The 12,135-nt window shown below is 41.5% G+C and overlaps 2 protein-coding genes across 7 annotated transcripts in view; one reads left to right on the top strand and one right to left on the bottom strand.

The window, feature by feature from the left end:
- The window catches only part of LOC115154232 (transcriptional regulator Erg), a 77,088-nt gene extending 72,723 nt beyond the window's left edge, over positions 1-4,365 (top strand). For 3 of the 6 annotated variants that reach the window (XM_029700246.1, XM_029700248.1, XM_029700247.1), the window contains 7 exons: positions 49-129; positions 581-655; positions 1,132-1,194; positions 1,484-1,540; positions 1,636-1,683; positions 2,021-2,083; positions 2,249-4,365. In XM_029700246.1, coding sequence (XP_029556106.1) covers positions 49-129; positions 581-655; positions 1,132-1,194; positions 1,484-1,540; positions 1,636-1,683; positions 2,021-2,083; positions 2,249-2,769 — 908 coding nt within the window. In that variant the 3' untranslated portion in view covers positions 2,770-4,365. The remainder of the gene's footprint in view (positions 1-48; positions 130-580; positions 656-1,131; positions 1,195-1,483; positions 1,541-1,635; positions 1,684-2,020; positions 2,084-2,248) is intronic. The other 3 variants (XM_029700249.1, XM_029700251.1, XM_029700250.1) reach the window with 2 other exon arrangements.
- A 1,983-nt stretch (positions 4,366-6,348) lies between these two features.
- LOC115154231 (ATP-sensitive inward rectifier potassium channel 15) lies at positions 6,349-8,824 on the bottom strand. Its single transcript, XM_029700244.1, has 2 exons — positions 8,373-8,824; positions 6,349-7,750 (listed from the first exon to the last, which is right to left on the bottom strand). Exon 2 carries the CDS (start codon positions 7,682-7,684, stop codon positions 6,662-6,664), a length of 1,023 nt encoding a protein of 340 aa, XP_029556104.1. The 5' UTR covers positions 7,685-7,750; positions 8,373-8,824; the 3' UTR covers positions 6,349-6,661.
- Positions 8,825-12,135: the final 3,311 nt, after the last annotated feature.

Raw genomic sequence — 12,135 nt, 5'->3', positions numbered from 1 at the left:
TTCTTTTTTTGGTTCATCTCTTTTTCAAAAGAATGTTTTATTTCTCAGCTCCACTTCCTCACTTGACTTCCGATGATGTTGACAAAGCCTTACAAAACTCCCCGCGGTTAATGCATGCTCGCAACACAGGTAAGGAGACCCCTGCCCCCCTTCTCTACCTCTGGCTTTGCTCCCGCCACCACAGTATCCTCACACTCACACAGTGCCCACCAAGTATATACAGTGCACTTTTTATATACTGTACATGCACACTGCTTTTTTGTATTCATATGGTTATCAGATTATGCATCAAGTCATCTAATCTGATACTGGTTGTTATTATTTCTAATGTGTTTTTGTTATGTTGTGCAGAAGTTACTGTATGCTGGTGCAGTAATGCATTGTGGCTGTAGAGCGTAGATGAAGGCATGTGCTAAAGTCTAACGTTGATGCATAGTGCTGTAATTACCCATGTGCTGCACGAAATCCCTCCCCACATGGATATGGAACGTTCAGTCAATGTGTCATGAGAAGTTGTGACATTACGGGTACATAATCATTTACGTAATTCATTGATTATCCTCTCTTTCACTCTTCACAGGAGGTGCAAGTTTTATTTTCCCCAACACTCCCGTTTATCCCACTGACAACTCCCCCAGAGTCTCCGCTAGGCCAGGTGGGTGATTCATCACTCCTACAAGTTTATGTAGATGAGGCATAAGAGCTTACTGTAAGCACATCCAATTACACTTAGAGGAGCAAGGTACATGGGTAAAGCAGAAACAAGGAACCACACGCCTTGCACACAAGTACTACATTTTGATTATTGTACAAAAATACTCATATACTAAGGTATGTTTAGAAGAAGTTCATCAAAATAATATTTTAGAGGTGCTTTAATTTGTTTATATTCAACACAAGCATCCTCTGCCCTTAAAATAATACTCCAGACTGCAGTAGTTGTGCCTATGTGCTTAGGCCCCTTGTATTATGGAAAGTCTCTGGCAATCAACCACTCTTACCTCAGACTGATGAGGTGACCCACTGAAATGCACTCACTCATCATGTTTTTGTTTTTATCATAGCGCCATCTAGGGGTAAGGTTCATAACTGCAGGCAGCAGGTTGACTTGTCATTACTGTTATTTTACAGACCTGGCATATGAAGCAGCCAGAAGATCTGGATGGCCTACACAAGCTGTGTCTTCCACCAAAGGTAAGGAGTCACAATGTACTGTACATCAGTCCTTTGTCAAAAGATGGCACTCTCTTTGCTTTTCATCTATTGGGAAATGTGTCAACGTACATCACAATTCATTTAAGAATGTACCTCTTTACAAGCCTGTGGACTAGACGTAAACAAAACAGGCTGGGCACAATCAGAGAACAGGAAATTGTATACCTCAAGATAAGAATATATTTCTCCACTGTATACACTTGGAACATTGCCCTCAAGGAAACCAACCCAACCCCCTGTTAATATTTTGGACACTTTATCCCTCAAGGTTCCCAGCCCTCCCCAGTCATTGTCACCAAAACAGAGGAGCAGAGGCCTCAGCTAGGTAAGATATTAGCTTGAACAGTACTCTGAAATAGATGGTGATTGAGCTGAATAAAATATTTTCTCCTACTAATGTAAATGTTTTTCCCTTCTTAGATCCTTACCAGATCCTGGGGCCCACGAGCAGCAGGCTGGCAAACCCCGGTGAGTTTTATGGAGGGTGTGAGTGATTATCACTTCATTAGATAAAATGTACGATTTTAGAAATTAATATTAGAACAAAGGAACCATTTATATGAGCAGATGTTATGGTGGTGACTGTTGCAATAAGTTGTTGTTGTGGTGTTGACTGTAACATGTCTGTATGTAGTTGTTATGGTGATGACCACTTGTCTCTCTCCAGACTGTATTATAAATGATTACGTGCTGATTCCTTGTCTCTGTCCAGACTGTATTATAATTGTTACGATATTGACTCCCTGACTCTGTCGCCAACTGTATAAGTAATTGTTACACCTGTTGACTTCCTGTCTCTGTCCAGACGTTGGCCGGGACTCAAACAAACCGCAATCCGCCGACATCGCACTACTCTTGAGCTTTAAAGGTAATTTACGCTTGAGCTGACATCCGCAGCGTTTACCCTGAATGCGATCGTGAACATCAAGGAAATTGCCTTTGAAAGTGAAGTGCAGTGCGATGTCGACAGTGCGGTTTGAATCCCGGCCTGTATTAGTAACTTTAACTGTGTTGACACCCTTTCTGCCTGCAGGCTCGGGACAGATCCAGTTGTGGCAGTTCCTGCTGGAGCTCCTGTCAGACAGCACCAACTCCGGCTGCATCACCTGGGAGGGCACCAATGGCGAGTTCAAGATGACCGACCCTGACGAGGTGGCGAGGCGCTGGGGCGAGAGGAAGAGCAAGCCCAACATGAACTACGACAAGCTGAGCCGTGCCTTGCGCTACTACTACGACAAGAACATCATGACCAAGGTGCACGGCAAGCGCTACGCCTACAAGTTTGACTTCCACGGCATTGCCCAGGCCCTGCAGCCTCACCCGCCAGAGTCCTCCATGTACAAGTACCCCTCCGATCTGTCCTACATGAGCACCTACCATGCACACCAGCAGAAGGTCAACTTCGTCACGCCCCACCCCCAAGCACTACCCGTCACCTCCTCCAGCTTCTTTGCTGCCCCCAACCCCTACTGGAACTCCCCCACCGGAGGTATCTACCCCAACACCCGGCACCCAGGTGCTCACATGCCCTCCCACCTGGGCACGTACTATTAGACCTGCCAAGGGAAGGGCGTCTTGCTACGCTAAAACTGGAGGAAGAAACGGGAAGAAACGGGAAAACACAAAGGGTTTCTGTTTGGATAGTGTCAGAACCAAACAAAAACAGGGGCAGGATATATAATGAAGAAATTTGGTAGAGGTAGGGTAACTGGTGTCTAGGGCATGAGCAGGTGAGGGAACTCAAGGTTCTGTAAAGGATTAAGAGGAGGGCTACAGACATGTCGCTATAAGACGATATAGGAGGGAAAACTGTAAATGTAAAAAGGGCAATAGTGGACGTTACTATGACCAAGGGCATTGTGCGACATGTAGCTTCTGAGAACAGTGAAAGATAAGTCTTTGAGTAGAATTAAAAGGGAGTTATCAGTGGACTATATAACATGATCATGTCCTTTTTATAAAGGTCGCTAAATATACCCCAAAAATACAATAGCTGCATGAACAGTTACTTATTATATATGTTTTTAAACTATTAAACGACCTTATTTAATGAAGTAAACATATCAAAGACTGTAAAGATGAGGCAAGATAAGTAAGATGTAAGTGTGGAGAGGGGTGTGGTGTCGCAGATGAGTGTGTACTTCAGAGGAAGTAGGGAGAAGTACTAAACTTGGCTGTAGTAAACTGTGAAACAAGCACCAGCAGGGAACACCTTGGGTAGATGTGTGCTAGATGGTCATTCACATGACCATGCATGGACTCACAGACTGTTTGTGACCAAGGGTTGGGCAACATCAGAGAGGACGGCGGATCATGAAAGACACTGAAATATGTGAAAAATTAAGTATTATTCCTTTGGATATAAACTGCCTTATGTCTTATCAGTATTATTATACTACATAGTAGTGCATATGGCATTATTGAACGTAAAGGGAAGATTGTTTTACTTGACTGTTATTCTTAAAGAGAGTGCCTTGAAATCAATTCATCTGTGTTTTGGAAATTTTGAATAACTGGAATTAAGCACGATTCGTAAAATGTTGTGTGTGACCTCAAATCTTTTTATAAGGAAGGAGGAGTTTTCTTGACCACAGTGACTTACCACAGAAACTCCCAGTTCAGCTGAAGAGATTTTACAAAGTTCCAATTTTGTATTATTGTTTTTCTGAGTCGCGAACGCTGTGCGTTTGTTAGATTGAAGTATACAAGTCAGTGTTATATTTCTTTTTATATGATAAATTTATAACTTATGCAATATATACACTACGAGTTGATCTCAGCCAGCCAAAGACACAGACAATGTTTTTATAATAGATATAGTGACAAAAAAGTCATTGAAATAGACTAAAGAAGGCAGTAAACAATGAAAAAACAGTTGTGGCCTTTGAACTTTATGTTCTGTAAACAGTTTACAACATAAACTATATATACTAATATAAAACGGATTGTGTCGGCCAGGCAAGTCATTTCAGACCTGTTCAGTATTATTTTATGGGATGCAGGCTTGGGTAGAACACTTATAAGCTGCCAGCCTTGTAAGCTGAGAAACAGGACTGAGATACTGAGATTGTTTACTAAAGGGACCATAAAAATGATATACTTTGATAGATTTTCTACTGTGTCATTTCTAATAAAGTATCTTCAACCAAAGTGCTGTCCTCTCTTGTCTTGGAAGGTGAAAGATTGTGTGTTATTGTGCCCTGTCTGCATGCAGTGTAAAGAGGAGTTGCCCCCATTATTTTGACCCAATACAGTCGATGTGTGCCAACAACCAAACGACAAACCTCATTGGCTCTACCCTGAGTGTTGCCACAACAACAGAGATGAGGAGTAGAGCAGTGTGGGATGGGGGTAATGGAATTTTATAGAGCTATTTATAGATACAAACATCCCTTCAATCTCATTATGGTATATGGATCATATATTCTTGAAAGCCAATGGTTTATTCAGAGATACAGATGGAACACAGCTTTTAAGCATTACACAGCCATTATCTCAAACTAGTTTTGTTATATCCCCATATACCTTTAGAGTGAAATATGTATAATTCATTAAAATATACAACTTGAGTGATAAAAAGAAACAACATCTTGAATCTGTTTTTCTGGAATCCTCCATAATTTTTTCTAGTACAGCAACAGTTACTGCCACAAATTCAATTACACAAACACCAGCACCTGAGACGCAGTCCTTATTCTGAATGCATGTCCATATACTCCTATTATAAAGCTTGTAAATACAAACAATATGCCAAATATACTGTACACAGCACATGAATGTACTCTGACCAGATGCACACTGATCAGGAACATTGTTTTTTTTGCCTAAATTTGTCAGCAGTCACTCATTAGGTTTATGAGTTATACAAACATTTATATTTACGTACTGTGCCCAGCTAGCACATAACGTTCTAAGAACCATATGGTTCTTAGAGCTTGTTGAGAGCGTGGTTGTCCTATGCTTATTTTAGAAACAACCTTCCCACAACTTTCTAGGATTGATGCAAGGTAGTTTCTTTGGAACATTCTCAGCACATTTAAGGAACTTATTTTCTTGGTATTTCATTACTTTAACAGAACGTTTCCTAAAAGTTGAAACACGGTTACATTTCATTTTAATGGTGGTAATGTTCTAGAAACGTTCTCCAACTGCTTTGACATTGGGAATGTTCTCAAATAGTTCAGAGAATGTTAAGAAACAACGTTCTTCTGTGGGAATTTCAGTACTTCAGCATAACAGTTCCTCAAATCAAATCAAATTGTATTAGTCAGATGCGCCTAATACAACAGGTGTAGACCTTAAAGTGAAATGCTTACTTACAAGCCCCTAACCAACAATGCAGTTTAAAAAATATGAATAACAATAAGAAATAAAAGGAACAAGTAATTAAAGAGCAGCAGTAAAATAACAACAGCGAGACTATATACAGGGGGTACTACCGGTACATAGTCAATGTGCGGGTGCACATGGTCATGTTTAAAGTCACATTCTCAAATTGTTCCAAGAACATTAAGAAACAATGTTATTCTGTGGGAATTTCAGTACTTCAGCATAATGTTTCCTACAGGCTTCCTCATGGTTATATTTAAAGTCATGTTCTCAAAATGTTCAGAGAATGTTAAGAAAACATTCTGTAAAAATCCTCAAGTAAACTTTTGTAATGTTTAGAGAACGTTCTAAGATTGATATTTAAAAACATATACATTCTGTTCTCAGCATCTACAAAACTCTCTCTAGCCTGTATCTTGTTAAGTGTGTTCAGGTGTGTTCAGGTGTGTTGGCCGGCCACTAATTGGCCACACCTGATCTTAATGAGGTCTCGTTTCCTTTGAAATGAGGTCTGTACGAGCATACTAAAATTAACAGCTTTGTATGTGTAAAAAATATGCCATGTTAGCTCCTTCCTGATGGCGCAGTGGACTAATACCATGGATAGAGAACAGAAGATCATAGGTTCACAAACCCACTGATGCTGTGTCACAATAACAAATACATGTGTTTGCATGATTAATGCTTAAGGAAATGCTTGGAGTTCAAAAACATTAACCCAAAATAAGCTAGCAGTATTATTAAAAGGCTTATTGAAACATTCAGTGACCATTTTAAGGAAGTTATTCAAAAACCTCCAAATAACCTATCATTTTAGGTTTAATAAAACCTCCCAGAAAAACTTTAAAGGAACCAGAGTAAAACGTTCGCAGGACCTTCCTGCAACCTAAAAATAAATATTCCCAGAACAGGCAAAATGTTCAACTTATGGAAACATATGGCTTCGTTCACATAACCAATGTGAAACCAAAAACATACTTTCCCACAACTTCCAAGGAACCAAATTTGCTAGCTGGGTGTATTTCCAAATTGTTTATAGACAATAACTATGGTAAAACAACCATTAAAGTGGATCATGTTTATTACCAGTGTGTCCAACATGTTTGAGTGTCCTCCCTTATTCCTTCTTGTACACCTCCTCCAGTTTCAGCTTCTCTGTGTTGTTGCTGAGGAGTGTCGGGTCGCTGCTTAACTGCACCTTGTCAAAGAAGTTAAAGTCAGCCACATACCGGCCACTGGGGGTGCTGAAGAGCACGGGCTTGAACTCGTAGCCCCACAGGATCTCCTGGGGAACGAACGATGTGCGGCTCTGACACGTGGCTGCCGTGGACTCCATGGTGGCGTTGAGGGTGACCAGCAGCTCAAAGTCACGCGTCCGCAACCTCTCAGCGGTCAGCCCCGCCAGCGGGCTGCTCTCATCCAACACGTGATAGAATGTGAGGGGCAGGATTAGGAAGGGGCACTCCCCGCATGAGTCCATGTAGAAGTCCACAGCTGTCTGGTGGATCAGTGTCTTCTCGCCCTCCTCGGTCACGTTGGGCGAAAGCAGCTTGCCGATCAGCTGGCACTGGATCAGCAGGCTTTTCCTCATGTTGGCCACACGCACCATCAGACATAGCTTGCCATCGTGCCGGCAGATCACCGCCGACTGGCTGAACTTTATAGTCTCGGCCCGCTTCTTGGGTCGTGCCAGCTTGGCCAGGAAGGCCCCGGTCACGAAAATCTCAGCCAGGCCCGTGGTGACCAGCTGGACCACAAGGACGAAGATGGCCAGTGGACACTCGTCGGTAATGTAGCGGAAACCGTAGCCAATGGTGGTCTGCGACTCCAGGGAGAAGAGGAAGGCGCCGGTAAGGGTCTCAACATTCATGATGCACGGCGTGTGGTTGGACAGCAGCTCACCCTTGAAGTCACCGTTGCCCATGCCGATGAAGTAGAAGATTACGCCGAAGAGGAACCAGGTCATGACGAAGGTGGAGGAGAACAGTGTGAGCTTGTAGCGCCACTTCATGTCCACCACCGTGGTCCAGATGTCGTGGAGATAGAGCTTCACCATGCCCTCCACGTTGTCAATGCGCACTTGGTTGTGTCCATCCTTGGAGACAATCCTCCGCTGGAAATCTGCCTTCTTGGTGGTCATCTTGGTCTTAAGTGTGTTCTCTTTGGTTGGCAGTTTGTCACTCTATTTGCATGGCAAGCAGTGAGGCTGAAAAGGAAGAAGTAACAATGTTAGTCAATGGCAACAAACTAGGACACAGTAGGTAACATAGTTCAGGAATAGTTCAAGCATTAACTGGCATTTGGACAAATGTCAGTAACAAGAACATTCTCACTGGAGCTACGGTAGTTAGTTGGTTTAATCCAGGAATTAGGAGATTGATAAAATATCTCCACACACCTAATTTCACAACGAGCATATGTGACTAACCTTTTAGATATGTCCTCCATCTGATGTAGACATATGTACAGTACATTACTGAGCCAAAAACATTTCCTCAAATGTCTAAATATTGTGTAATACTGTATGTATTCCCCACTGTACATTCAAACAGGGTCTCTTTAATATTATATGCAAAACCATTACATTTTTGTAAATCTAAGATTCTTTATTTGCCAGTTAGCATGACACCGCAAGTACAAAAATAGAGCTCCTTGTGACGGAAAGTTTAGGAATATTCTTTTCCTTATTGTTTTCCAGGGTTAATAAGCAATTATGTGAAGTTGTAAATTAACTCAGCAGGCAGCAACACTTTTTGTAGAATGTCTTATGTCATTAAATTACTTTTACCCCTCTAGATCTTAAAAATACAAGGAAGGTGTATACTCACATTTAGTGTTGTTGCCTTCTCAGGTGTATGGCTCCACTTGTTCTCAGTAGTTATAATTTGCAACATGAACCTGCTGTAATACCCTTCCTGGAGAGTTCCACAATGTCCCCACTCCTCTATTGTCCTTGCTTATGCACATTGAACTTTGGCATAATTATATTTAGGACAGTTTGTGAGAACAAAGAGGAGAGAGAAGGAAGAAAACTCCTTCAATGAGTTCTTGGCTACCTGTAGATCAGCTTTTATTTCAGGTGTAGGACAAACTCCACCTATCTACCCCACCAAACCAGGGGTTGGTATGGCAACAAGTGCTCCTTGTCACATTTTTGTCCTTCTCTGACCTCATGGTTTGTTTTGTAGTTCCATATATGAATGTTGTTGCTTTATACATACACCCTTATTTACTATCTCCAATGACTAATAATGTACTGTCAGACATTCTAAATCATTGACCAGAAAATGAAAGGGAAGATACTGTATGATGTTGTTGACAGCTAAAGACAAATGGAAAATTGGCAACGAAATTGGGTTAAATATAATTACATTTATTTAATTAATAAAATGGCAAGTCAAGTCACAATCACACCATATCTAAAATCATCACATAGAAAATACAGCAATTGTTTTGCAAAGCGCATGTATGTAGGGAAATGGGGAGTGGGGACCCATAAACCATGTCTAGCCAATGAGGAATCTGTGTAATTGGAAAACACAAGACGTGTCTCTCCAGATTTAATGCAATCCTCTGTGTAACTATTGCTCTGTGACCTTGGATTAAGTTACAAGATGTGCAGATAAGAGCTCCTTGCGTTTGTCATTAACTGAGCTGGGGGCTGGTGCTACCAAGATATATGAACACTGGACTGTGGAAGGGTGTCAATCCCTTGATATATTGACAGGTTTGTGTCTGCTTTTCCTTTTATCTGTGTCAGTGTGTGGTTCAGTGTCAGTGTCACTGACATGTTAATTCTATTCATATTCATACTCATATTAAATGTAATTATTTCATTTTTGTTATCTGCTCAGTAATGGCTTAATGGTTCTGTGTGTGGACATTATCCTCATTAACTTTCATAACCAAGCACCCTGCGCTTTGAGATATGCAACCAATGACTAAGGATCAGTTAGAAATTTATAAAGACAGTTAATAGCTAATGCATCCTGTGCGGCTGCACACACACACACACACACACACACACACACACACACACACACACACACACACACACACACACACACACACACACACACACACACACACACACTCACACACAGCACATACACACTTGGCATGGCCTGGAGCAAAGACATTCATTTGCAAGAGTATCTTTATCTAAGTGGGCAGAGCTGAATAGATCATTAAATGAGAAAGTCAGTTTGTCGGCACTCAGTAGAGCGCCGCACCGCCGGCCCTCACATCTATTTTATAGGTCAGCGGCAGAGATAAGTTGGCCCAGACAAAGAAGTTAAAGGGAGCCTTCTGCCTTGATCTTAACCAATTGTTAAATTCACAAATCAGCCCCGCTTCCCCAGGGTGGTGGAGGGGAGTGGACGGGAGTGGAGTGGAGAGGGAAAGGGGGTGCATCTAGGGGCAACCTCGTCTTGGAGCATTTCATATTATTCTGTACGTAAACCTGAGAAGTCTATTAATTTGTGATTACAATTTGTATGATATTCGTTACGAATTTGCAAAATATACGATATTTTACGAATTTGCAGAACATATGATATGTTACGAAGAGCCCCACCTGTTTCAAGCCCCACCTGTTTAGCTAAAAATAAAATAGTATATACAGTACCAGTCAAAATTTTGGACACACCTACTCATTCAAGGGTTTTTCTTTATTTTTACTATTTTCTACATTGTAGAATAATAGTGAAGACATACAAACTATGAAATAACACATATGGATTCATGTAGTAACCAAAAAAGTGTTAAACAAATCAAAATATATTTTATATTTGAGATTCTTCAAAGTAGCCACAATTTGCCTTGATGACAGCTTTGCACGCTCTTGGCATTCTCTCAACCAGCTTCATGAGGAATGCTTTTCCAACAGTCTTGAAGGAGTTCCCACACATGCTGAGCACTTGTTGGCTGCTTTTCCTTCACTCTGCGGTCCAACTCATCCCAAACCATCTCAACTGGGTTGAGATCGGGTGATTGTGGAGGCCAGGTCATCTGATGCATCACTCCATCACTCTCCTTCTTGGTAAAATACCCCTTACACAGGCTGGAGGTGTGTTGGGTCATTGTCCTGTTGAAAACAAGTGATAGTCCCACTAAGCCCAAACCAGATGGGATGGCGTATCCCTGAAGAATGCTGTGGTAGCCATGCTGGTTAAGTGTGCCTTGAATTATATATAAATCATAGACAGTGTCACCAGCAAAGCACCCCCACACCATCACACCTCCTCCTCCATGCTTCACGGTGGGAACCACACATGCGGAGATCATCCGTTCACTTAGACACCATGGTTAGAACCAAAAATCGGTCATTTGGACTCCACCGGTCTAATGTCCATTGCTCGTGTTTCTTGGCCCAAGCAAGTCTCTTCGTCTTATTGGTTTCCTTTAGTAGTGGTTTCTTTCCAGCAATTGGACCATGAAGGCCTGATTCACAGTCTCCTCTGAACAGTTGATGTTGAGATGTGTCTGTTACTTCAACTCTGTGAAGCATTTATTTGGGCTGCAATTTCTGAAGCTGGTAACTGTAATTAACTATTCCTCTGCAGCAGAGATGTCCATTTTAGCTCGCTCATTAATGTCTTATTCGAAATTACGGCTTGCCTCTTATCCGCTCATCATTCCCTTATGCCATAGTTTGTACATCTCAATTGTTATATTGCTTATATACACTATATATTCAAAAGTATGTGGAAACCCCTTCAAATGAGTGGATTTGGCTATTTCAGCCACACCCGTTGCTGACAGGTGTATAAAATCGTGCACACAGCCATGCAATCTCCATAGCCAAACATTGGCAGTAGAATGGCCTTACTGAATAGCTCAGTGACTTTTAACGTTTCACCGTCTGAGGATGCCACTTTTCCAACAAGTCAGTTCGTCAAATGTTTACCCTGCTAGAGCAGGTCAACTGTAAGTGCTGTTATTGTTATTGTGAAGTGGAAACATTTAGGAGCAACAACTGCTTAGCCGCAGGACCTCCGAGTGCTGAAGCGTGTAGCGCGTAAAAATGGTCTGTCCTCGGTTGCAACACTCACTAGCGAGTTCCAAACTGCCTCTGGAAGCAACGTCAGCAGAATAAGTGTTCGTCGGGAGCTTCATGAAATGGGTTTCAATGGCCGAGCAGCCGCCATGAATTTGGAATGAGATGGTAGACGAGCAGGTGTCCACATACTTTTGGTCATGTGGTATAGGCCTATCTCATTAGTATCTTATTCATAATTTTAGGTAATGACAGAATGATTTCATTGTTTTTCTGACTTTGTGTATTATAATTAGCTCATGTGCTTTCCTTCACAAGGAGGGGATACTATATATTGTTGTTGGGTCTGTAACCATGTCTGCCAGTGACAGTCTCTTCCCATTCAAATATATACAGTTGAAGTCGGAAGTTTACATACACCTTAGCCAAATACATTTAAACTCAGTTCTTCACAATTGCTAACATTTAATCCTAGTAAAAATACCCTGTCTTAGGTCAGTTAGGATCACCACTTTATTTTAAGAATGTGAAATGTCAGAATAATAGTAGAGAGAATGATTTATTTCAGCTTTTATTTCTTTCATCACATTCCC

The sequence above is a fragment of the Salmo trutta genome, chromosome 19 (assembly GCF_901001165.1).
Source record: "Salmo trutta chromosome 19, fSalTru1.1, whole genome shotgun sequence".
Classification (NCBI taxonomy): domain Eukaryota; kingdom Metazoa; phylum Chordata; class Actinopteri; order Salmoniformes; family Salmonidae; genus Salmo; species Salmo trutta.
This window is presented reverse-complemented; position numbering and strand designations above follow the sequence as displayed.

Bases quoted from the DNA above. Each gene is read 5' to 3' on its own strand.
- LOC115154231 (XM_029700244.1), bottom strand. From the start codon at position 7,684: ATGACCACCAAGAAGGCAGATTTCCAGCGGAGGATTGTCTCCAAGGAT.